This window comes from Eremothecium cymbalariae, chromosome 8 (assembly GCF_000235365.1).
Source record: "Eremothecium cymbalariae DBVPG#7215 chromosome 8, complete sequence".
Classification (NCBI taxonomy): Eukaryota; Fungi; Ascomycota; class Saccharomycetes; order Saccharomycetales; family Saccharomycetaceae; genus Eremothecium; species Eremothecium cymbalariae.
In genome coordinates, this window is record NC_016456.1 from 767,581 (window position 1) to 793,362 (window position 25,782).

Sequence of the window (25,782 nt, forward strand, 5' to 3'; positions counted from 1 at the left end):
CAGTTTTCGGACCAGAAAGATATGCAAAGTACCTATTTAGAACTTTTAATGCTAGAACAGAAAATCATCAAAAGACGTAGTACAAAGAAGAAAAAATGGCTATATGTCTATTAAAAAGGTAAAGTCCATAATGTCATTAGCATCTTATCATATATTTTAAATCAAAGGCAAGATCATCAACACCGTCTCCAAATGGCTGATAATCTGGTAGGTAACCAGCTGTAGTTCGAGAGTAAAGATGTCGTAATACCCCTTATTCTATGTAGCACTTAAGAAATAGCAGTCTCTCAGACTGATTCAGGCACCAACATGTACTCCAATGTCCGATCATGGTATAAGTAATGCATTTAGAAAAGATATGAAACTATTTATCTTCTTTGCCCCTTCTACAGACAGACACCACCATATAAATTGGCTGGACAAACGACAACAAAACCGAATAAAGTACAAATGGCAATAACAAAAAATTGGATGATCTTCGAAAATATGCTATTCGGCTAAGCTAACCTTACTTCAACATCTCGGCCCCTCCAATACATTTATATACATGCATACAGATATATATTTGTATATATCTCTATATGAATAACTTAATCATCTCCATCCGCCCTAAAATAACTATGCTTCCCCAGCAGTCGACTTAATCTATCTATAATAGTAGCATACCTTCTTAACAGCTCTGTACACTGTGTTAACACTCTTAACGCTTACAAATAAATGTGGGACTTCAAAAGTGTACAAAATCACATCAATGGTGCCAATCTATACCTATGCTGTGTTTGCATTTACATTCTCCATCCTGCAGTCCTACGTATTTATCTGTAGAACAATAGGAATGTACTCATTTCATTGAATTTTTAGTTGAAAAATGCTCGAACCTGCGCTCGAACGCACGCTCGAATACAGACGCATACGCACAAGCCGAAAACAGTTATATGCAGTCAATCCTGCGCTGCCGCGCGCCCTCTCTCGACAATTACCGGGCTATTTTTATTCATCTCCGTTGTCGCTTGAATGTAGTCAGATAAAGTCGTCGGATGATAAATTGGATGTGTGCATCTTGTCTTCTAGAGATCTCCTACGAGCAACTAGGTATCTTTTACCCGGACATCAGGTCCCTAGGCACCCCTGACGTTTAGTAATAATTCATTGTGTCGCAGAATAAAAATAGGACATTTGCAAACCGTCTCTATCTAAAGGATGTCGGTTACGTGTTTATGCGAAGGAGCGGTTTTGCCTTGCAGCTGTTAAGAGTACTTATGTATTATCCCAATTAATAAAACCTTCTATTGTTACATAAATATTCAAAAAAGCAAGTTGATGTCAGCGCATTTCATACAACTTCTTTATGCTTCCTCATGTGTCTAAGCATATTGCTTTTGACGTTAAAGCGTTTCTGGCAATCTATGTGTTCGCATTTGTAGGGTTTGTCATTGTTGTGAACAACCATATGGGTTCTTAGGGCGCTAGGTCTTTTGAAATCTTTACCGCAGATCTCGCATATAGAGCCACTCTTTCTGTAGGAGCTGCATCTCTTAGGGCATTTATGGGTCTTTTGAGTCACATGAAGAAGTAGATGTTGCTGTTGCTGGTTGTGATGATTTACATGTGCAACGGGGAAGCAGGGCATAGAATTACGCCGTGGAATTAGTTGAGGTTGGGATTCATTGTGGCTTGTGCCTGCAGGAGCAACGGAAGTTGAAACAGAGGCTGAAGACGAAGACAGCCCTAAGGTAGGCGTTACCGAAGGCGAAGGAGTGTTTACAACAACCAGTGGGGCTGCTTTTGGAGTGCTCAGAATGCTCGATGAAGATATTGGTGCCTGGTGATGAGGCACGTGCTCGTAGTGTGTGAATGGCTGTTGTAATTGTTGATAATTAGGAACTTGAATTGGAGGAAGCCTGACCCTAGTCGGCCGTGGCGGAACCATAGATACATGATATTGAGCTGGTACTGGATTTATTGGCTCTGTAGCAGCAGTGCTCACAAGCTCCTTAAGCGAGGGCAATGAAGGCAGAGACCGGCTGGTCGAAGATGCTGGTGATACGTAAACTGACGAAAATGCTGGATCCGCGTTATAATAGTATTGATAGGGTGACATATGAATTGAAACCGGATGAGAAACCATAACATTGGATCTGGCATAATTTTGGTATTGAAAACTTGGTAACTCCATCGTATTGGGCCTTGCATGGCCAATGTTCTGGTAGTACGAGTTGATCGTAGACCGCGTGCTATAATGCTGGTTCATATTCTCCTACTTGTAAAATGTAGACCTTCAGAAGCTAGGAATATAGCAGAAAGAAAACCTAACGATATCTCTACTTATCTGATTATGAACCGTCTACGTTATGTTACAAAACATCTGTATACCCTCGCCTTTTATATCAGACTCGAAGGAGGATAATCTTCTTCTATAAGGAATCCATAAGCTAGAAAGAATGTAAGGCTACCTTATGTATACGTGCAAATACATCGACGGACAATTCCACAAATTCTCTATTTGTGCAAAGAAACCTCGTTCCGCGTACTTAGCCAAGTCGTGCATCCGAAAACGTGAAGATCGTCGCTGGCTCAACTGTATACTTGTTTCTCTGCCTCAGCTCCACAACGTTTTTTTTATTATTCAACCAGCCGTCCAACCCTAATACACTACCCGCGTACTCGTTTTGATTCATTTTACCAAGTTTCACATACCAGGTATCAGCTGACACTACCACCTACCCTGAAATAGCCTATATCGACGCTCTACCTATCCTCAGCCCGTTCTGACTGCTTTTATGCTTCTGTTCCAGAGCTTGGGTCAAAAAATGTGTCGAGAAAATCCGCAGACAAAAGGAAAGACACATCGCAGAAATTTGCAATCATATCTACTGTACGCTCTCTTTACACTATGCAAACCACTCTGTCTAAGATTTGCCAAAGTTGGAATACACCAGCATGAAACGTCGTTGCAAGGGAGATCAGGAAACATGTAATTGGAAAAAACCGAAATAACCGTTTTTTCGCATTTCGAGACCCAGTCCTACGCACATCAGCAGGATCACTAATGCACTACACTATCGAACAGGCAAAACGAACAAAGCCAGGATCTACATCCATATATATGTTTCAGTGCAAATTTGCCAATCAATCATTTGTCATGCTTCATAACATATCTGTTGTTATTTGAAGAGATGAGCGCAGACAGCCCAGCAGAGCACATTTCAGGTCTATCGATCTCGTGTACGTTCCATCCAAACCCCACATGTGTTCGGTGCAACGTTGAACGAACGGATTATGGCCCCTTGGGTAATGGAGGATTCGTAGTCAGTTGCAGTGGATTTGTGTGAAAGAGTTTGGCAATGCAAAAGAAGTGTGGTGTAGGGTGTATGCGTTGGTGGACTTAAGAACACCGTGCATGTCGCGTAGCTGACATAATTGGAGTGCGTTGTTGGGATGTGTAGTTGACAAGCAGCTGTCCGCTCGATGACTTCTCGAGCGGACTGAAACGTATGCCGTGTTACAAGGATAAGGGGCGTTTTTGGAGAGAAATGGGATCTAATATCAGTAGCCAGAAAAGGGTTAATCCGCATACTGAATGTAGTGGTGGTCTTATCGATGGGGAGTCAGGTGCGAAGCCAAGAAGCGATGTCAGGAAGAAGCCAGTGCGCAGAGCTGAAATGCATACGCTTAGCTAAGGCTGAAAGGTAATTGTTTGAAACCCATTCCGTTTGCAAAAACAATAGGTTGATCCGTGGTGGATTGGCAAAAAGATCGCTTCTGGTATATATATGTAGTCGTCTCCAGCATTCCCTGTGTTTTTTCTTCTTGCAGATCCATAAGGGAAGAGATAAGTGAACGATAGGAAAGAGATACGCATCTGGGTCGAACATGATGTGCAGCAGCCCTGATACAGCCTATCCGAAGAGCAATATGCTGAAATCACTGCTCCATTGAGATCTGGAGTGTACGCCGCAGCGCTAGACGATAAGGTAGCCGTCCAGGGCCCAGTCTTTACCGTTTGCACATCAAGGAGCTGTAAGCTGAGCGGGGGGGCTAGTTGCCCCTCTGTAACAACCAACCAAGCACACCAAATACTACACAGTCGTGCGCTTTTTAACAGGTCTTTGCCACTAATACGCCAAATTTCGCTTCTTCAAACACATAATTTGTCAACTCAGCTCCTGCGAGGGCATCCCTCCAAACAGGCTTACTGTTGGTATCACCACCAAATTTGCTTCCACCCATGAACTTAACATCTATGTAACAACCACTGCTGCCCTGTCACACTTCAATTTGAACCACACTGAAACAGCTAATCCCAAACTATCCAATATAGGTACGTCGCTCTCTCCTTCTTCGCCACACCATTTTCAATACTCCACGTTTTACCTAAACATGTATCCCATGTCATGCCCTCATCCTACACATACAAAACTCTGAAACCCAACCGAATCTCATCTTTCGCGGAACCCCAAGCCCCTCCACTCCATACACCCCGCAACCAAGCCATCTAGCCACAGCACCTCCCACAAATAGCACTGTTGCCATAATCATGTAGTAGCCACATCGCATTACGCCCAAATGCTCGCCTATTTCGTGAATAGTGACATCATATAATTACCCGGACACAACTCTCATTTTGCACGAGTCACAATGACTCCTTAGTTGCTAATGGATCCTGTCGGCCTTCACTGCTTAATAGCATATCAGGCTCAGCACTCATGTACCTTAGCCATATGGAGTAATAAAGAGCCAAGAATAACGGTATATTTGAGCGAAAGGTCCACAAGCTGGGTGAGGTTGCGTATAAAACATCATTTGTTTATATAGTCTCACGGAGTCTTGGGCAAGGTAATTGAGACTTCATAAGAGGTGCACTGGATACAAACAGAACGGTAAAGTTGACACTTGCGGGAGTTAAGGCGTATTAGACGTGGTTGTCGGTAGGTTACTATGGCAGATAATACTCAGGTGAGAAGAAAGAGGACCCGACCCTTTGAATTACATGGGTCCAGGTCTGTGGGTACGCAGAGGGCGAACATGGCGACGACGGCAGTGGAGTTGGAGGGGACGTCTGGGGTTGGTGTGGGGGCAGGTATTTATTTGGATAACGATCGGGATCCTTTAATCAACGAGATGTTACAACGACAGACTTATCTTCTGGGGAACAACTTTGGGGGTTCTGGGGATGGGGATGTTGAGACAGTGGTGGAGGGAAATGAGCAGCCCCTAGTGTTCATGAATGACGTGGAGGAGGATGTTGTTGCCGGATTGCAACCGTTGAGCAATAATTTGCTTAAAGGGAACTATACATCTCGGAGATTCAAGAAGCAGAGGACTGTTTCTTTACCACAGTTGCCGCATGCTAAGTTGTTCTATAGGTTGTCGGGAGCAAATATGGAAGGTCGGTCTGATCTTAGGCTTGAGGAGGCAGTGCCGAGAAGAGGACAGAATGATGATGAGTTGTTACATGTCAGTGGGTCGAGCACGAGGACATTGGATAAGAATCGGACTGTAACGTTACCCGTTATTCGATCTGTGTCTCCGAGTTCCAATGCGTTGGTTACTCCCTCGACGATGGATTCGTTGGGCGACAGCGGAGCTTCAGGTGTAATGAGTTCCCCCACATCCATTTTAATGCCACAGAAAAAGATTAACAAACTAATTGGGAGGAAACAAAGGATTATGAAAAAGGAGTACTTCAATACGGATAAAGACGGTCATTATATATATCTAGAAAATGATATATTTGCCAATGGGAGGTTCTCAACGAAAGAGCTTTTGGGTCAAGGTACGTTTGGAAAGGTTGTCAAGTGTATAGACAATCAAAACACGGACAAGAAATTTGTAGCTGTAAAGATCATTAGAGCAGTTGAACGCTATAGACAGGCGGCAAAGACTGAATTGAGGGTGCTGCAAACAATCCGGGACAACGACCCTTCGGGCGAATTCCAGTGCTTAGTGCTTCGCGAATGTTTTGATTACAAAAACCACATATGTTTAGTGACTGATTTATTTGGGAAGTCCATCTATGATTTTATGTGTAATAATGGCAATCCTAGGTTTCCTGGTTCGCACGTACAAGCAATATCAAGACAGTTGATCCGCTCAGTATGTTTTTTACATGATTTGAGCATTATACACACAGATTTGAAACCTGAAAATATTTTAGTATGTGATGAATCTTTTGTTGAGTCGCAACTACCTGAATCTGTTTTGGCCACCTTAAGCACACGTAGAAAACAAGCTTCTAATGGGAAACAGAAGGTTTTAACAAATCCAGAAGTAAAACTAATAGACTTTGGTTCTGCAGTTTTCTGTCAGGAATATCATCCACCTGTGATTTCCACGCGTCACTACCGTGCCCCTGAGATTGTACTAGGACTTGGCTGGTCATTCCCCTGTGATATATGGTCAATTGGCTGTGTTCTGGTGGAACTAGTTACTGGTGAATCCCTGTACCCAATTCACGAAAATTTGGAACATATGGCAATGATGCAGCGTGTCAATGGACAATCTTTCCCTAGAAAAATGGTTAGTAAAATGTTTTACAAAGTAGAACATAAACTCGGGAACATACCGTCTGACTTAGTTGCAACCGTTGTGAGACATTTCGACAAGAGTTCTCTGATTTTACAATGGCCGGAGCGTAATTACAAGGGAGAAATAATAACGAAGGAAAAGTCAATGAAAAGGGTGATGAACGCTTGCGACAGACTGGATAAACATATTTCATCGAAATTGCAGAAAGACTATGGAGACTGGCTTATTATTGATTGGGATTACACACCTGAACAAAATTGGTCTATAATCGAGTCAAAATATTACAACAGAACACCGAGGTTAGACCGGGAGACATTCTTGTTCTGGTATTGGTTCGTTGATTTATGTCGTCGGATGTTTGAATTCGATCCTACAAAGAGAATAACAGCAAAGGAGGCGATGGATCATGAATGGTTTAATTACGGGATTTTAGATGAGGGGATTTCTAGCTTCGGACAAGTTTAAGTAAATATTATCAATACCTGTATTCTAGGTAAATGAATCCAAAAGATGGATTCACCTTCCAAAATTTGGAAACTAGCCAGTCTACGATTACAGCGCTGGCACTTGTTTCTGAGTAAACAGCGTTTTCTATTTAGATAGAAATGGAATTCAGCAGTTCCGAGGATACCCAATTAAGTGTTAAAACTACTATTCCTAATTCTACGTTGATAGGTTTTAATACAAATTTTGAATAATGTTGATGACTTTTTTGTTATGTTTTCAAGGGGTTTTATTACTGTCTAAATGTCTATTTAGGTCGAAAAATTGGGTTTTGTAAAACGATCCGTAATAGTGGTTTGGCATATTAAAATTCTCTTGTCTAATAGGGATGAAGTGGAGCCCTTAGTACTTTGACTAATCCAGCTTACAATTTCGATCACTCGCTTCCTTTGCATTGCGGTTAACTTATGGTAAACGATATCCATTTTGTTGGGCAAATACAACTGTATATAGAGATACAACAGGTAATAAAAATCGTAGAACTTTAGATATTGAAAGTGATATTTTTACTTGTATGGTCCCATACCAACCAGGTAAAATTCCCTCATATTCTGTCGTTCATTTTGCAATTACTCTTTACATCCAATGCTGGATTTTTCAGCCTGAACGAAAATTTACTAACATTACAGAATTTGATCTGTTATAATGTATGTAACACTTTTATTCTTGGCACAATGCGTTAAGGTTTTACAGAACAAATAGAGTAACTATAAGAAACACAAAAAGGGCAAACTTTAGCACCAATAATTTCATGTAGTTCCGAGTATGTGTGTGCGATTGTTGTAACACTATCTGAAACAGCGAAGGTAACTGAGGTTGCTCTTAATTAAGATGACTAGTAGAATAGTACGCAAAAAAGGAAAACGACAATATTGAAACAGATTCGTTTTTGAACTATATATCTCCCAGTGACATGATGACGTCCAGATAATTGGCTGGTACATTTTTATGGATGGCCTAGTCAAAATTACGTAACTTTTATGAGTTAATGTCACCTAGGATACCTAATAAACCCGGCCAAAAGCAGGATGTTTTGTCAGTGACTCAATAGACATTAACAGGTAATCCTTAATTCTGAGTTAGCTGGACCAGAATAAAAACAAAACATACAAAACAACCATTCAAAAACACCACATAATAAAAGACTGACGTAATAATGGAAACAAACGTTAATTTATGCTACTATATGCGACAAAAAATTAGATGACTAGCCACATTAACGATATGAACATGAAAACTGTAAGGTACCTTAAAGATGTCCGTGTTGATTAAAAACACTAGGGTTAGGCAATAATATGTTTAAGCATGTTAATATACTTCTGCGCCTGCCTGGATACTAAGAACCATTTCTTGCTACTCCAGCGACCGATAATGTTCCACTCAACCTTTATCTGGTACGCCATCCGTTCATAACCGTATTTTATAAATTGGTTAGCTTCCGTCACCCAAGGAGACAAAATACTCTGGAGCCCTCCAAGAGTGTTATTTAATACATTTACTATCTCATCACATGAAGTTCCCACCGCTTGGCACGTCCTTTGAATATGTATAGTTTTTATTTTTAGCACACCATCACTTGCGACTACTCTTGCCTTGTTAGCCAGTCTAACGCAACTAGGGACGACACAGCTCTCGAACTTCTCGTTCGTTATAGATATGCCTTCATTGATATGATTACTGAGGACTTGGTATTTATAAGTAAGCATCGGGAGCCATTCGTAATGTAATTTATAAAACAGAGTCAGTTGATACCCTAACAGTTTCGATACAATAAACTTTCCCGCCTGCGTCGGAACAAAATCTTCAGGATCTGTAACAGGATATGCAACCTTCTTCTCGAAATCTACAATGAACTTCTTAGTTCCATACTTTTCGAAAGGCACCATTATCTCAACATTGTTGAAGACTAACGTATTATCATGATTGTAACCAAGAATAGATGGCGTTAAAGAATCATCCATACTCAAACCAGCTCTAGGTTCCATCAGAAACCACAACCGTTGAAAACAGTAGCATGCCATCACTGTCGCAGACGATGTTAACAAAATTATCTGCAAAGTAGATAAATTATTGATTCTCATCAATAAATGATTGACCATTATCCGGCCTCGCGAGATGACATCATCATCTTCTATTTCCTCAAAATTATCACCACCGTCAGAATCTGCATGTACTAAAGTGCTGTGTCCATAATCACTAGCCTGCGTAAAATCGCAGCTTCCCTCCCCACTAGTACTATCTGCCGTATCCGGTTTCGTAGGACAGTCTGATTCATCACTGCTCGTATTGGACAAAATATCATCGAAGTTTGCAGAGTCTGGAATGTCGACCAATAACTGAGATTCAACGGACCCATTCTTCTCAGTATTGAAGTTCACCAAGCTCCAAGTCTTGTCGAGCCTTTTTTTAACTACCGATCCCATATCTCTAAGACCTCCAAATTTTTAGAAACACTTTAAGCTTGTTCTTTCCCTTTTTCTTACCGGTTAATCAACCTATTATTGATTATAAATCCTACTGTTCTTCAATAACTCTTCGAAATATCAAAAGCTGATATGTCTTTAACCGCTATTGTCAGATCTGTTATACCTATCTCCTTACTTATTGAATACTTGAATACACACTAGTTTCCTGACAACGCCAAACTCAAACACCACTAACAGAACACTTCTAAACCAACTGATATGAGTAGACAAAACTCACTTATCCTACCACTATCTTGGTCCCCCTGACCCCTTGCGACTCATCTAAAACATGACATCTCATGTACATCGTCAACAATGACTGTATTTTGCTTACATCAAATATTATAAGTTTAAACTAAGGTAGTAGAGGGGTTTATGTGAGTCCGCTGAATGATTACAGGGTTGTAGATAGGTATTTGTTGTGTAGGGTGCAGTCAGGAAGAAATAATGGTATTTTTATTGAAGCCACTTAGCTCCTTAACTCTCTGGTGGAGTTGGGCAACCCGTTCGGCCATATCCATGAAGAGTTCGAACTCCTCAATTACCGTCGCGACGATAGAATTGATTCCAGTTTTGACAAGATCGTTAAATTCGCTGGATGAATTTTCGGAGGAGCCAAACATGTCGCTATCGAGGCCGTTTACAGCACTTTTGATGTCAGAAAGAACGCGGAAATACTCATCGAGTTTATGTTTGTAGAGGAGGATCTTTTCCTGGAAGAATTTGTTGAGCTCTGCGGAAGATACCTTTGTGCCTGGGGTGAGGAGTTGGTTTAGGATGAGGGAAAAGCTCTCCGAGTCACGGATGTTGTCGTCTGTCAGACTCTTGATAGATTCGATCCTTTTGAGATCTTGTTGTAGAGATTGCGTTGTAAGGGAGTAGGTCTTGAGAAGAAACTGAACGTCACGCGGTACAGACTGGATGAGTTCTAGGTGTTCCGCCTCTTCAGCTTTGAGATGGTGCGATATTGAAACCTGTCTTTGGAAGTACTGGTCCAGTTTCTCGATCTCTTGGCGGATGTGTGGTGGGAGATCGACTATCCGTGTCATCGATGTGATGGGAAGCTGCGATATTAGGTTTAGCGACGAAGTCGCATCCTGGTTTTGCTGCTGCTGCTGCAAACCCAACACATTGTTCTGGGATTCGAACAGACCTCCCATTGTACCCGTGTTCGAGGAATTGGAAAATAGCCCAGTACCTGAGACACCTAATGAACCAGCGTTGTTGTTGTTGTTGTTGTTGTTGGAAAGACCACTGCCACCACCAAACAGACCTTGTGATGCATTGTTTCCCGACGGTTTGGCATCAAGAAACCCCCCAGTTGCATTGGAACTACCAAACAATCCGGTCCCCCCAGTTGTTCCACCAACTTTCGAGCCAAACAGGCCACCGGCAGACGAACCCGAATTATTCATATTCCCAAACAATCGACCTCCGGAATTGGCATTGTTAGCGGCAACTCCACCCCCGCCGATCTGAGTTCCAAGCTTCATCCCAGAAGCCGCGTTCATATTACCTTGCCCAAACAATCCCATTCCTCCACCCACCGTGTTTCCACCTCCCATGGCATTGCCTTGTCCAAAAAACCCACCCGTACCCGATGCATTCGTATTGTTTTGACCAAACAAGCCCCCTGTACTACCATTTCCACCAGCATTCGATTGTCCAAACAATCCACCAGTGTTACCACCAGCCTGACCCTGCCCAAAAAGGCCCCCGCCAGCCGCTGCCGTCCCTGTAGACGCTGGCCTATTACCAAAGTTGAACATTCCCTCCGATATAGCTTATCCTTCCAACTGAGGAGTCCTATATTCTGCTCCTTTTGTTACAATTCTTGACGATGAAGATGTGATCCAACGAATCAAATTTTCCCGCATCTAATATATTGTAGTCAAATAATACAACTTCCAATCAGACCCAGGGCCGTCTGCCCAAAGTAAAAGGCCACCAGAATGCTCCATAACCGAGCAAGATGCTTGAAGGCCATACTGGAACCATTGTCAAACCGCGATATCCGCAATGATCTTCTGCATATCCGAATCACGTGACTGCAGTTACGTTAGTCTATATGTCACCACTTACGGTAAAAGTTTCTACTTAGATCACCGCTTTGCCACCTTGATAAGGTTCTCCAAACTAATGATATACCACGTTAGGGACATAGCGGCGTAACTGCACAGTCCATTTAATCAATAAGTTACATATCAGAAGCATGGGTATTCCTAAATTCTTCCGTTATATATCTGAAAGATGGCCAAACATTTCTCAGTTGCTTGATGGCAGTCAAATATCTGAGTTTGACACTCTATACTTGGATATGAATTCGATTCTACACACATGCACTCATGGTAATGATGCTGATGTTACGAAGAGACTGTCAGAGGAAGAGGTGTATTTGAAGATATTTACTTATATTGACCATTTATTCCGTACTATCAAGCCTAAGGAGGTTTTTTACATGGCGATCGATGGGGTTGCTCCTAGGGCTAAAATGAACCAACAACGGTCACGGAGATTCAGAACAGCTATGGATGCCGAAAAGGCTTTAAAGAAGGCTATTGAGAATGGCGAGGAGATACCTAGTGGAGAACCGTTCGACTCCAATTGTATCACTCCTGGTACGGAGTTTATGGCGAAATTGACTAAAAATTTGAAGTATTTTATTCACGAAAAAATATCTTCTGATTCGTTATGGCGGCAAGCCAATGTTATATTGTCTGGTCATGAAGTTCCTGGTGAGGGGGAGCACAAGATTATGGAACATATTAGAATTCTTAGGTCACAGAAAGACTACAATCCTAACACCAGGCATTGTATATATGGGCTAGATGCAGATCTGATAATTTTAGGCCTGTCAGTTCATGATTCGCACTTTGCTTTACTGAGGGAAGAAGTTTTATTTGGAAAGAACCATAATTCTAAACCGTTAGAGCAGCAGAACTTTTTTCTGTTACACATAAGCATTTTGAGGGAATATCTGGAGTTAGAGTTTGCTGAGTTAGAAAACGAACTTATGTTTGAATATGATTTTGAACGGTTGCTCGATGATTTTATCTTGGTGTTGTTTGTGATTGGTAATGATTTCTTGCCCAACTTACCTGACTTGCATTTGAACAAGGGTGCGTTTCCCGTTTTACTCCAGACGTTTAAAGAAGCGTTAAGACACATGGATGGCTATATGAATGAATGTGGTACCATAAATTTCAGCAGATTTTCCATCTGGCTTGAATACTTGTCCAAGTTTGAAAAGGCAAATTTTGAACGGAGCGATATCGATATTGAGTGGTTCAATCAGCAACTTGAAAATATATCTTTAGAGGGTGCACGTAAACGGGTCAAGTCCGGGAAGAAGCTTCTACTAAAACGACAGAGACAAATAGTAGGTGCTGTGAAACCGTGGCTGTTAAAAACAGTTGAAGAGAAGCTTTCCGCAAATGTTTCTGATGCCGATATCACACTGTCTCCTCCTTTAGCTGGGCACCTAGTTGCAAACAATATTGACTTCCTCAAAGAGTTGGCTTTTGAATTGTATTTGGTTGTTGTTCATTCCCAGTCACAAGACACTTACACCTTTAAAGTCGATCTGGACAGTTTCAATTTAAATGCGTCTGAAGAGGAGCATAAGTCACGTTTAAGCAATTTAAGACGTTCTATTAAAATTTTTGAACAAGCTACCATTGTAGATGATGAGGAAGAATTGGAGGAGAAAATGGAGATCTACGATGATCGTTTCAACCAATGGAAGGATGCTTATTATAAAGAAAAATTGGGGTTTTCTTATTACGATGACGAAAAACTAAAGGAACAAACTGAAAACTATGTTGAAGGCCTACAATGGGTGTTGTATTATTATTACCAAGGTTGTCCTTCATGGTCATGGTATTATAAATATCATTATGCCCCCCGTATTTCAGATATTATCAAAGGTATTAACAAGAAAATTTCCTTTGAAAAGAATCGGCCTTTCACACCATTCCAGCAGTTAATGTCCGTTTTGCCAAAAAGATCTAAAAATTTGATTCCACCTGTTTATAGACCCTTGATGTATGATGAAAAATCTCCAATCCTAGACTTTTATCCAAATGATGTCGAGTTAGATAAAAACGGCAAAACGGCGGATTGGGAAGCCGTCGTCAAAATATCTTTTGTCGATGCAGAGAGGTTAATAAAAGTTATGGCTCCTTATGATGAAAAATTAAATCAAGAAGAGAAAGATAGGAATAGATTTGGTACTGACATACTTTTTTGTTTTAACCCACAAATTGATAATGTCTACGAGTCTCCATTAAAGGGTCTATTCACTAATATTGCCCACAATCACTGTATTGAAAGGAAATATATTATGCGCCCGTTAGAAACAAGCGATATTCGCTTTGGCTTGCCTGAAGGTGCCAAATTGGGCACTTCAGCGCTAGCAGGATTTCCATCTTTAAAATCTATTCCATTTGAAAACAAACTTGTCTACAATGAATGTACTATATTTCAACAGCGTTCTAAATATCAGACTATGTTGCTATACGTTAAAGATATTTACCAAGCTAGCAACATGTCTATTAGTGATATCGCCCAAAGGTATATGAATAAAATTATTTATACCAACTGGCCATATTTGCGAGAGTCAAAGTTAGTTGGAATATATTCCAGAGACGTTATTTACGAATCCACAGAAGCACAAGACGGCGTTAGAAGCAACTTTATCACGAAATCCTCCACTCCTGATGATTTAAAATGGATTCTTCCAATGAATTCCTCAATGAAGCAGACTTATTCAAAGAAAAGCGGTATTATACTGGATGATATTCGAGCTATTATTAAGGTATATCCAGTTACGGGTCTGGCTAGAGAGTTGGATGGCTCCTATACTAAGACTTTTTCCAAGACAGAAGAATACTACCCCTTACAATTGTTTATCGAAGATGTCGAAAATAAAGACGAAAGGTATCAAGAGACGCCACCGTTGCCTATTGAAGAGGAGTATCCTTTGAATTCAAGGGTCATCTTCCTCGGAGATTATGTATATGGTGGAGAAGCAATTGTTGATGGTTATTCTAGCCCAACCAGATTACGGTTAACTATTAATAAGAGATCCACAAGAATGGAGCCAAATATTGGCAAAATCAGGGCAAGTATGGACAAGAAAGCGATTCGGTATATACCATCCTATATTGTGGCTAGGAAGTTGAATTTACCCCCCTTATTCCTCTCCAAAATTACCTCCAAATTTTTGATTGACGCTGAAAAAAGTCTCCACAATGTAGGCTTGACAGTGAAAATCCAATCGGCTAACGTGAAAGCGCTCGGCTATGCGAACAAGAACGGCACTATATGGGAATATTCTACTTTAACTATCCAGCTATTGGAGCATTATAGAAATACTTTCCCGGAATTCTTCAATAGTTTATCGAAATTACAGGGTAACATGATTAGTATTAATAGTGTTTTTCCTAATAAGTCTCCACAGGAAGCCACTAAAATTTTGGAAGCTGTTGCTGCATACGTTGGAGATCTAAGAAGCCAATTCATTATGGTCTCTTTGGAGAGTGACTCTTTGACAAAGGCGTCGATTCATGCGGTCGAAACGGAAATCCAAAGATTTGTTCAATTGGAGGATCGAACTGAAAAGAGGCAGCTAGCGAAGGTTCCTCGGGAGGCTGTCTTAGATCCAAACAGATCTTCCGCTCAATTACGAGCACAGAGGTTCGATTTGGGTGATCGTGTTATGTACGTTCAAGATTCTGGCAATGTACCATTGTTTGCAAAGGGTACTGTCGTTGGTTATACGACCATCGGTACTAGATTATCGATCCAAGTTTTATTTGATCAGGAATTTGTTGCAGGTAACACCCTTGGGGGTAGGTTAACCACCAAGCGTGGGATCGGATTGGATTCATCCTTCTTATTAAACATTACCAACAGGCAGTTCATTTATCATTCCAAAGCTTCCATAAAAACCGTGGGTCAAACCGGCAACTTTAAGCAACCAAAAGTTCAATCTGATCATACGTTAACCACGGTGCAGCAAAAAATGAAAATGGAGGAGCTCAAGAAGCGCCAGGCTCATGAAATGTTGAGTATGATAAAAAAGGATGATCAGAAGAATGACAGGCCAGAGCGAGGGCACAAAGTTTCGGATGTTTCAAATTCTTCCGCCCCTAATTCTAAAACTTCGAACGTGCAAGTAGCCTTGAATGCTGTTGGAAAAAATGTTGCAACTAATGTTTACAATGCAGTGCTAAACCAAGTCACGAATCCAGGTTCTCAGCAACCCGTTCTATTTGCAATGCCTCCCCAAGGTTCGCAAGAAGCCATGCACCTCCAAGGAATGCTAGCCGTGCCACCTGATGGTATGATGGTTCCCCCAAACCCACTGATGTTTAGTGTACCATCTCATCCTATTGGAACTTTGCCGAACGTACATTGTAGTTTTCCGCCCTCAAACACGATGACATCGCCAAAGCCAGTTTCTATTAGTACTAAAATGAGCAGTGGATCGTATTCGGGTAGCGAGAAATCTGTTTCACGGTCCTCAAACTCCTTTGGATCAGATAACTCTAAAATCAAAAGAGGTAAAAATCCAAACCGTGGTAGAAGACGTAATAATCGTGGTGCATCCCCCCAACGAGGTCGTGATACCTTTAGCCCATCACAATGAAACTCCAGTGATGGGACAAAAAAGAAAGTAAACATATGAATTTTGTTCTTTTTATTCTGTTATTGTATTTTTAACTTAGTTTACTATTTTATTATGAATTAAATTGTTAGAATACTTCTAATATCCTTCCAATCCCAGACTTTTATTTACCATTATATAACCTTCCCATATGATATGATACAATAAATGCTTTTGTATTAACTTCCGCAACTAGAAATCCTGTTGTCTAGTGAAAGATTGGATCCTTCTTTCGTTAATCTCATTTTGCTTGGAAAACCATTTCGTCTCAAATCCAGTTGATCTATCAACGCCATCCCACCTCCAGCCAGGACAAATTCCAAATCTATTATCAGGATATATTCCATTGTAAAGTTTCCTTCCTAAAGGTGACAACTGCCGATGTTCTGAGGTATCACCTTCCTTAAAAGCCAGTACTGGATCTTCGAACTTCGTTTCATTGTACCTAAGTTGAGCAGGCTTCCAACCTGGATGTTTCAGCTGGTATAATTGAATGTCTCCCATGTTAATTTCGTTAATCGCTTTCTGCCTTGCCTGTTCCTTTAAATCCTCACTACGCTTTTCCTCTTGTATATAGGTCTGATAATTGTCAATTTCAAGTCCCTTTTGATCTCTAAACACTGGTTCCTGGTTTTTAATAACATCTTCTGCCTCTGTATTTACTTTTAAGCTGTTGGCTTCAAATTTCACACTATCACCATCAACTGTCTGAAGACCAGGACGAGTTCCTGGAGACATCTTTAAATTATCAACACCCTGGTTACTCGCAGCTGCAACAATATTCTGACGTTCAATTAGTTCATTAGTGTCCAAGTTCCTCCATAAGCCTGTCTTCTTTTTAGATTTATTCGATGAGGAGATTCCCAGAGGCTTATTATTTGCAAAAGCAATGTGCTCAGAAGAGTCTATAATATCAAATTTCGTATTGGAACTCGGTGAAGACTCGGAAGTTGTCTTCGATTTCTTTTGAGTTCCATAGGCTTTGTTTAAATATTCATTGAAAGACATATTCCACTTTTGTTGTCAGACTAGTTCTTGTTTAGGTTTAAGGCTTGTTAATATGATAATTTCTCCGCGCACAATTTTATAAGATGAAATTTAATAATATCATCGAAGAGTGTTGTTAACTTAAATATTGGTGTCTAAAACGTAAGAAGGTTGATGGTAGTTCAGGATATTATCACAAGCAGTCAATCGTATGAGGTTAGGGACTGGCTGCAGGGTCTTTCATGGGAACATTTAGTTTCCTTGCAATATGACATTGTTGATGAACTTGCAAGACGTGTACGAGATTTGAAGTTAATTACCCAACTCCCGCAGTTTAAACATGAGGACAATGAAGATCTAATCCCGACTCAACTGTCAGTTCCTCGAAGTGTGGATAGCAGGCAGAATTTTGCGAAGGTTGAGCGACCTCCAATGATGGAGGGAGAATGTGATTCCGAACCACTAATTCCAGGTACGCTAGAACTACGCGGTAAGCAGTTCGTGTTATCTAGTTCACCGTTGAAGAAAGAGGTTCAGGTAGACAATTTACGAAGATCGCAATGCACAACAGCTGGGTCAATTGTTGCTTCGCCGATTAGCAAGAACGTTGCCTCGCATGGGGTGGGATCACACAAAAGATTGGGCAAGGTATGTCCGTTGGAAGTAAATGAATATGAAGGCTACAATAAAGTACCAGATGATGTAGGGGACATAGACGAACGTATAAGTGACTCTGAAGGTGAATTAGATTGGGTCGGGAGACCTCAAAGGCTTGACTCTTGGGATAATCAAAAAGACAAGAAGATAAAGATTGATTTTAATATCCATCCACTTGCGAAAAGGCCCTGGATATACGAAGACTTCAGGGCAAATCATGAGGCTATAGAAGAATTGAATAAATGTAGACTTAAGGAAAACCGCCTTGCCAAAATGGATACAATGGCTGGTATGAAGGTAAATAAAATGGGAAGCAAACCCAATCAGGATAGTAGTTTCAATGAATCGTTCCCATTGTATGAAAATTTAAGACATAGATCGAAGTCACCTCCTGGGTACGGTAGAATGGATTTCCCTACCACTCAGGAGCTTAAAGAAGAAAAGGAACAAGCACAGGATATGATATATGAAAGGACGAAACATAGATTTAAAATGGCTGTCCAGACGGGTATCCCGTTGTTTGAACGGGAGTATTATTTTAAGAATGAGCAATTGAATACTTGGGTGGATAACGGAGAAATAGCTTGGTCAAAAGAAAACTTACAAATCTTTAGGAAGAGGGCAAACTAGTAGCATGTAATGGAGGTATATTGAAAAGTACAAAATTTAGTAATTATTAATTAATAATAATAAATAAAGGAAATAAAGGATTAAAACCAATAAATAAAATTCTTATAATATCCGTCGTCGTCGTCGTCGTCGTCGTCGCCATCATCATCATCATCATCATCATCATCATCACTGTCGTTTTAAAATAACTTTTTTAAATAAAAATAATAAATACTGGAATTTGGAATTTGGAATTATTGAGAATTGTCTTCATCTAATTTTTTTAGCTCTTCGTGAAATCTTTGGTAGGTTTTGAAATCGAACTGAGCAAAGTTGTAATCAAGATCCATGAAGGTTTTGCCAATTTGACAGCTCTTATAGTAGTAATTCAAGAAATAACTATCATACGGATCGGTGTTCGGTCCATATAATCTTGAATTCCAAACACCATTCGCTGATTTTTCTTTTTCTGTGGGGAATAGTGACTTCATTGTATTTGAAATTGGCGAAGTAATGTTATTAAGCAGTCGATTATCGCGTCTATCATAGCCTTCATCTTTTATTGGCATGGGAAATAAATTATGGAATATTTCATAAGCTGCAAGAGTAAAACCAAACTGTGGAGAAGATCTTAATACACGCGCGGGACCACCTTTAAAAAAGCTTTTTATGCCTTCTTCCTTTAAGATTGTCCTTACAGCATGGAAAATGCCATGGTAAGAAGATTCACCTTTCTTTGGGTCAATCTGTAACCTGGTCTTAATAACATCAAATGGTGTAGTCAAGAAAGCAGCAGGCATACCAGCCAATCCACCTGATAAAAGCAAATGCCAGGTTTTTAGTTTGCTACGCTTTGTTGAGTCTGTGGGATCAAACTCAAACAAATTAGCCTTAATGCGAGCGTATGTGGGGAAATAAATGGCAGAAAATGGTATGTCTCTCAATAAACACGCAAAAACACCCTTATAAAGGCCTAAGAAACCCAATTGCCTTGCAACTGATATGGCATTAATGTTAGACCTGGCAATATCTCCCACATATTCTGATTTTACTTGTAATCTAATCTTAATAATTTCTAGTGGGTTTGTAAAAACAACTTGACAGGCCCCTGCAGTTGCACCTGATATAATTTCGGAGGATAAGTTTAGCTTTCTATCTCTTCCTGCAAGAATGCTTCTCATATAATCATTTACAGTCAATTTTATAGCCTTTTCTGGTGCCACACCAATTAGTTGAGGGCCCAATCCGGAATACAACCCACGTAAACCTTCGCGGGATAATATCTTCATCAGACAGTCGAAGGAATTTTTATATTCCGAGAAGGCTCGCTGTGCTTGCATCCTTGTCTTAACCATGTCAATTGGATAAACGACTGTAGCCCCAATGCAACCCGCTATCGAGCCCAAAGTAAAGTTATAAATGGAATCAAAAATCGGAAAAAAGTATAGGTTTGCATTTCTGGATGCACTTTCAATCCTCATTAGTTCCATTCGATGAACTAAATCGTTGAGATAATTGGGATTAACAATTTTCATTATATCCTCAAGAGTTAATAGTTCATTGGCGCTAGTGTCATCCCAAGGGACTCCCGTTGGGACTGATGAACTATCTTTATTTTTGAAGGACAAATATTCCCATAGAGAGGACATCGAGAATCGCTCTGTTTCGTGGTCTTGTTGTGGATTACGATCATCAAGATCAAAATCTCTATAATCGCGGTTAAACTGGTCCAAGCTGAGCATCTGCTGTGGGGTGAGGATATGGTTACCATTATATTCATGCTGAATAAAGTGCTCTATTTCTGAATCTCGATGATGGTATTCCAACTGCAGTTGCTGCTCCGCCTTTTTGGAGCGTTCATTCATCTTTTTTGAATTTCCCACAATAGAAAATAAAAGCGCTATTTGTGATGGGGAGAATTCAACGATATTATTCACCTTGTTATATTCAGAATTCAAGAATTTTAGTAGATCCTTCCTGGTAATAAAACGTTCCCTAACCTCTCTATCACAGAAGTTGTTAACTTGCGCGTACCGATATAAAACTTGATTGAGAAGGTCAAAATTTTGGAATAAATAAAATAAATCTCGAAAGACATTATAGTTAATATGGTTGTTGTTGCATTTTATCTTCCTTGAATTAGACAAATTCAAGGAGTTGAACACGTCAGCCGGAACCTTATGTGAATAAAACAATTTCATCAAATAGACCAACTGGTTTTTACTGATGGTTAAAGCGTTGGTACGATGGTTCAACTGTGACAATTTACTAAATCCTAGCAACAACTTCTCCGACTTGATATCATTCTGAATAATAGTTATCAACGAGTTTAACGTGAGATGCGGGCCATGCTCTAGCACTCCTTGAGGGTAAAACTGATACCATTTAAGCCATTTAAACTGATTCCAATCAAGAAACAACTTGTTCTTAATGATAAAAGGATCTACCACACAACTGTGCAGTAAATGCAACGTCGCTTTAAACTGGTCTAAATCGAGCACAAGCTCATCAAACGATAGAAACTTGTTCCCGTAATTTATCGATTTCGTCACTCTCCTGTCCGGCTTCCTTCTAGCTGCATCGAATTTTCTGAAAAATTCATATAAAATAATAAAATGATAATTATCATATTCTAAAATATTATTGAAGTAAAACCAATCATTCAAATTAAGATAGCCCTTGTTGTTCTCATCTATAGCAAAAAATATGCAACCGAACAAGTTGTTAGGGATTTGATTTAGATTAAAACTATGATCTGTAAACTTCGAATAGAGCGACCTGGAGTTTGATATAAGGTTAACAAAGTCATTAAACCTGAGAACATCCTCACTACCAGCCTCTTGCTGGTTCCCACCAATGCAAACACCCTCGTCGGGAACGTATGAATCAGTAACTGCTTTTCTTTGGTTCGGCCTTAACGGAGTGGCATATGTTTTAAATATTTCTAACTGCTGTTTCTTCTTGGCTGTGTTTGAGTTAGACAATTCCATGGTTTTCCGATATAATAACAACTTCTCATAAACACATCGGCCCGTTAAAAACCAACTATCCCTTCGTAGCTTATAAACTACTCTTCAATTGCTTTACTATTACTTATGTTTACTTGATATGTATCCAAAAATAACTGGCTGTTTGAAGTTTCGTAGGATCGAAAAATATTTCACCTGTTGTTCTCCGGAAACGAATGGTGGCCAGCTCTTCTGACTCAACAGGGCAAAATTAAAGAGACTATCTACAAATAGGCCTGAAACAGAGTGATATAGCAGCAGATCGATAGCATTGTATAATCTTTAGGCTAGTAGAAAGTATACTTCTCGAGGAAAAAGGCAAATTTGGTAAATTGAGGTCATGGATAGCATGATGGTGTTTGCTATTTTCTCAGTTACAAAGTGAAAAATGGTCTTGGATGAAGTAAAAGGGACAGTTTATTTGTTAGGAGAGAATAAGCTGGTCGCCATTCTCCATAAAGATGAATTGTTAGGAAGGCTTCTAGATCCAGGAAATTTTATGGGAGAAATTGCGTCATTTCATGCCGGCTTGAGCTCCGGTGGGTGAATGATGAGATATGCGAGACGGGTGTGTGTATGTAAGTGTGTGTGTATGTAAGTGTGTGTGTCAAAGTAAAGCATTGGCATGTTCTCAAGTGCGATAACAAGATGCGCTACATCGAGCTTTGTAACAGAGGCAGGTCATAATAATACATTTTGTATTATTCTATATTATTGTTACATTTAGTATTCTCATGAATTATGTTGGGAACATAAAGGCCTGCAGTCATGTTTACAAATTGACAACAGAACCAATTGTTTGGGACGTGGCTTGGGGGGAGAAGAAGGTACAGCTGGTACAAGGTTTTACCGACGACGACATAAGCTTGCAGGTGGATAAATGAGAAATTAAAGGATTACTTGAGCCTTTGGAGTCGTCGAAGAACAATTGCTTGGTTCGATATCATCAATATTTATTTTATTTTATTATTTTATTATTTTATTATTTTTCTTTCTTTGGCCAAGTGATCATGCATAGTATATATGTTACATATCTCCCAGTAATGTCGTTCTAGCAGCGCTATAGTCAATGAAATGCCTCCTCCAGGGAGCTTTTCTCGCCGCCCTTTAGTTCTTGTTTCTTGTGGATTTTCAGATGTCTGTTTAAATTGCTCTTCACGTTAAAGGTCTTTTTGCAATCCGGATACTTGCATCGGTAGGGCCGAATATCTGCGTGGATCAGCAGATGTGTGTTGAGCGAAGTCTTTCTCGTGAATTCCTTTAAACATACGGGACACGTCTTATCAGTTAAAGGAATAGGTGATGTCGTAGCGCTGGTAAGGCTACTGCATGGGCCTGAGGGAACATCTAACAGTCTATGACTATTCGCCGTCGATGACCGTGAACCAGGTGTCTCAACTTTCTCATCTACATCACTATCAATAACCCTACCTGGTGCAGTTGCTGGTCGCCTGGCCGCAAGCGTCTTGAAAGATAGCACTGTAGAAGGACGTTCATATTCACCGCCCTCCCCATTCTCCCCTCTAGTATGTGTCGTCCATGGATAACTATGCACAGGCCCCGTGAAAGTCTTGGTCATTTCCTGAGAATGGAGAATTGGCAACATTTCCTCCCACTGATAACACTGACGAACCTTCCCAGCTCTCACAACCTTTCAAACGCCCATGATTCCATTAGCTATATATAAATGGATCTCTCTGTACGTCCATACGAAAATCTAACGTGCTCAACGTTCCTAACAATAGAAAAACGTACCAATCTCTACGTTCCCCTCTAAGGGTTTCAGGAACTCAATCCTAATCGTACATCTATCGTAAAATAAAAACTGATCCGTCAAAGTTTAGATTGTTCTTTCAGCAAGAACCCATGAAAAAGAAATCTAACTACATCTATCATCTCCAGAGGAAACGAAGTTTTCTACATTTTCACTAACGCAGCTTCTGAGGTTGTATTTAGCTTTTTATCTTTGGAACCCCTCCCTCCCATCCAGATATAATATTCCTCGGTGTGTCATTAGTGAAAAGGCAACAAGATATATCACATAAGATCTACTACTTTATGTTTTCAAAATGAAACAAACAAGATGAAATTACGTAACGTCTTTTAATTCCGCACCACCTTACCTTTGCCGCCTTATCCACCGGTCTTTATTGGCACGCTCTAGGTTGTTTCGCCTCGAGACGGAAAACGTTTCTGAGCGTTCTCCAAACCCATATAGTTGAGAAACTCTCTGGAACGCCAAAAAGTGGGACTACCGAGTATCACCAGTGGCCAGCACTAATTATTAGTGACAGCAAAAAGGCTTGCAAATAGGTAAGTATGAACAACATGCGTTGGATGGGCTCGCAGAATGAGGTTGGCTTTGTTATATAACAAATGTCGGAGTTTGACCGTTCTGCGAAATTTTCTTCGAGCGGAATTGCGAGGCCACGCTTTTTCCTCGAGAGAACAAGAACTGACGTCTTCTGTTTCCCCCAGCGGCTCGAGTTCGAAACTCGCAGCTCGAGCGTCGAGCAGATAGGGAGTGTGAATCAGTCGGATTATGTGCTGCGAAGCCGAAAGCCTCTCTGATGGTCGTTCTGAGACATATTTGATGGCCATATTTTATGGATTCTGGGGTTTTATGGTTTTTTGAGGAAACGACCGCATTGAGTAAACCGAGTGCGATGCAGATATATATATATCTTTCTGGCTTCAGTGGTGACAAATCTGCGGAGGAACGATGGGAAGAGAAGACTATGTTGCAGATGGCAATTGAAATAAATGTTTTGGTTATATTGTGTGGTACATGTAGATTTAGTGTTGCAAGCTACGAAAAGCTGCCAAGAAGATGCAAGATGGCTGCCCTGCTGTTAGCTTGGACTGACGTGCCAGAATAATCGTTTGTCCCTGCCTTTTTACTATTGGCTATAAATTACCTACAAACGTTTTAAAACAGAAAATTGTCAACAGGATCTAGTTGGAGCAGTTTCCGTTGCTTCTATGAAAACACACAATATTCGTACAACAAACTCGAAGCATTATATACATCGTTTGCCAGGGTTCAATCTTCGACAACCATTAATCTAGCCTCTTTGACTTGTTCCACGTATTATCTTCAACGATAAGGGCCTGAAAATGCTGGGAATGTTGTGCTACTTGTAACCATGGGGTTGGGTCCACTTGAGTGTGGTGGCTGCTGTTGCTGCTGCTTTTCTTTCTCGCTATCCGTGTCTGCATGCATATGCGTGGTCGACACACATACAAACGTACAAAAACTAAGTATGCTAGCTAATAACAAATCCACACTCTGGCACGAAGACGTAGGTACGTTTTTCCAGGGTTACGCCCTCTCTTCATCGTTTTCACTGGTTTTCTTTCAATCGCGTAATTTTATCTTGTCCTACACGCAGACAGCCCAGAGAGCTTCTTATGAGATATACGTGTAAGGTACCACTATATACTTGTTTTGGTATATTCTCCAGCGGTGTCATACAAACACCCTAAAATATATATTTACTATATACAGGTAACATCTAGCTACAGATTCATGAAAGGAAGTGCAAACCTCCATTTCCTGTTGTCCTGCTACCGGTCGAACTTCAGAGGTACCGTACCCTTTCTGACAGCAACGCTACTTCATTGCAGACCAAACTACAAAAAAAATTCATTAAAAAAGAGCTTTCATGGCTGGCTGTCTTTAAATTCCCAACAGGCCTCTATATACGTTGGGCGTGACACTAAGTTCACAGGCAATCGGTGCCAGGCTAGTAGCAGTCCCCTAATGGCTTTGGGAATGATGATGAATAATATAACCAAAAGAAAAACTTCTTATTGTAGGCTCGGGAAAGAGACGGTCACACAGAGTCGAAATTGATACCCATCTGGTAATCCAACGCCGTAGTACTACATTTCCGGATATAGGGGGCATTCTGCTCGAGAACAATATAATGAGTTTCGTGAGGCAATCGTTCCTGGAGAAGGACCACCAAGTAGTGCAAAAGTGAAAATGCATGGCAATCGAGGCAGTTTTCGAAGAGATAGATGCAGATGCAGATGTATATGTGAAATTCAAAGGAATGCTCGATTAGGTATTTTGAAGGTATTTTTCTTCCATTTTCAAACACACTCAATTTTGTCTCGGTCTAGCAACCCAATTTATTAGGTTTTGTAAAGGAGTGGTGGATGGGAATAACTAGAAACGGTAAAGTTGGTCTCCCTAGAGAGAGGAGAGGGAGGGTTTTACATTCGTGGCGCTGTTGAAAGTCTTTGCTACAAGTAGATAATTTTACGGCCGGATTGCAATTATTTGACCCATCACCATCTCGATTGGTTTTTTTAGGTAGTTTTATGTGGTGGTGGGTTTAGCACACTG

At 40.4% G+C, this 25,782-nt stretch overlaps 9 protein-coding genes across 9 annotated transcripts; 3 read left to right on the forward strand and 6 right to left on the reverse strand.

Annotated features, from left to right (window-relative positions):
- Positions 1-1,333: 1,333 nt before the first annotated feature.
- Positions 1,334-2,251, reverse strand: Ecym_8379 (C2H2-type zinc finger protein; the record flags this gene model as incomplete). The annotated part of the gene is made up of 1 exon (XM_003648418.1): positions 1,334-2,251. The coding sequence occupies one exon, from the start codon at positions 2,249-2,251 to the stop codon at positions 1,334-1,336; it is 918 nt and encodes a 305-aa protein (XP_003648466.1).
- Positions 2,252-4,938: 2,687 nt separating this feature from the next.
- Positions 4,939-6,993, forward strand: KNS1 (serine/threonine protein kinase KNS1; the record flags this gene model as incomplete). The annotated part of the gene is made up of 1 exon (XM_003648419.1): positions 4,939-6,993. The coding sequence occupies one exon, from the start codon at positions 4,939-4,941 to the stop codon at positions 6,991-6,993; it is 2,055 nt and encodes a 684-aa protein (XP_003648467.1).
- Positions 6,994-8,315: 1,322 nt separating this feature from the next.
- Ecym_8381 (uncharacterized protein) lies at positions 8,316-9,455 on the reverse strand (the record flags this gene model as incomplete). Its single annotated transcript, XM_003648420.1, has 1 exon — positions 8,316-9,455. One exon carries the CDS (start codon positions 9,453-9,455, stop codon positions 8,316-8,318), a length of 1,140 nt encoding a protein of 379 aa, XP_003648468.1.
- Positions 9,456-9,931: 476 nt separating this feature from the next.
- On the reverse strand, positions 9,932-11,266 carry NUP49 (FG-nucleoporin NUP49; the record flags this gene model as incomplete). Its single annotated transcript, XM_003648421.1, has 1 exon — positions 9,932-11,266. One exon carries the CDS (start codon positions 11,264-11,266, stop codon positions 9,932-9,934), a length of 1,335 nt encoding a protein of 444 aa, XP_003648469.1.
- Positions 11,267-11,709: 443 nt separating this feature from the next.
- Positions 11,710-16,149, forward strand: XRN1 (chromatin-binding exonuclease XRN1; the record flags this gene model as incomplete). Its single annotated transcript, XM_003648422.1, has 1 exon — positions 11,710-16,149. One exon carries the CDS (start codon positions 11,710-11,712, stop codon positions 16,147-16,149), a length of 4,440 nt encoding a protein of 1,479 aa, XP_003648470.1.
- Positions 16,150-16,359: 210 nt separating this feature from the next.
- BUD13 (Bud13p) lies at positions 16,360-17,175 on the reverse strand (the record flags this gene model as incomplete). The annotated part of the gene is made up of 1 exon (XM_003648423.1): positions 16,360-17,175. One exon carries the CDS (start codon positions 17,173-17,175, stop codon positions 16,360-16,362), a length of 816 nt encoding a protein of 271 aa, XP_003648471.1.
- A 153-nt stretch (positions 17,176-17,328) lies between these two features.
- On the forward strand, positions 17,329-18,441 carry SAE2 (ssDNA endodeoxyribonuclease SAE2; the record flags this gene model as incomplete). Its single annotated transcript, XM_003648424.1, has 1 exon — positions 17,329-18,441. The coding sequence occupies one exon, from the start codon at positions 17,329-17,331 to the stop codon at positions 18,439-18,441; it is 1,113 nt and encodes a 370-aa protein (XP_003648472.1).
- A 233-nt stretch (positions 18,442-18,674) lies between these two features.
- AGC1 (citrin) lies at positions 18,675-21,410 on the reverse strand (the record flags this gene model as incomplete). The annotated part of the gene is made up of 1 exon (XM_003648425.1): positions 18,675-21,410. One exon carries the CDS (start codon positions 21,408-21,410, stop codon positions 18,675-18,677), a length of 2,736 nt encoding a protein of 911 aa, XP_003648473.1.
- Positions 21,411-22,494: 1,084 nt separating this feature from the next.
- Ecym_8387 (C2H2-type zinc finger protein) lies at positions 22,495-23,034 on the reverse strand (the record flags this gene model as incomplete). The annotated part of the gene is made up of 1 exon (XM_003648426.1): positions 22,495-23,034. One exon carries the CDS (start codon positions 23,032-23,034, stop codon positions 22,495-22,497), a length of 540 nt encoding a protein of 179 aa, XP_003648474.1.
- Positions 23,035-25,782: the final 2,748 nt, after the last annotated feature.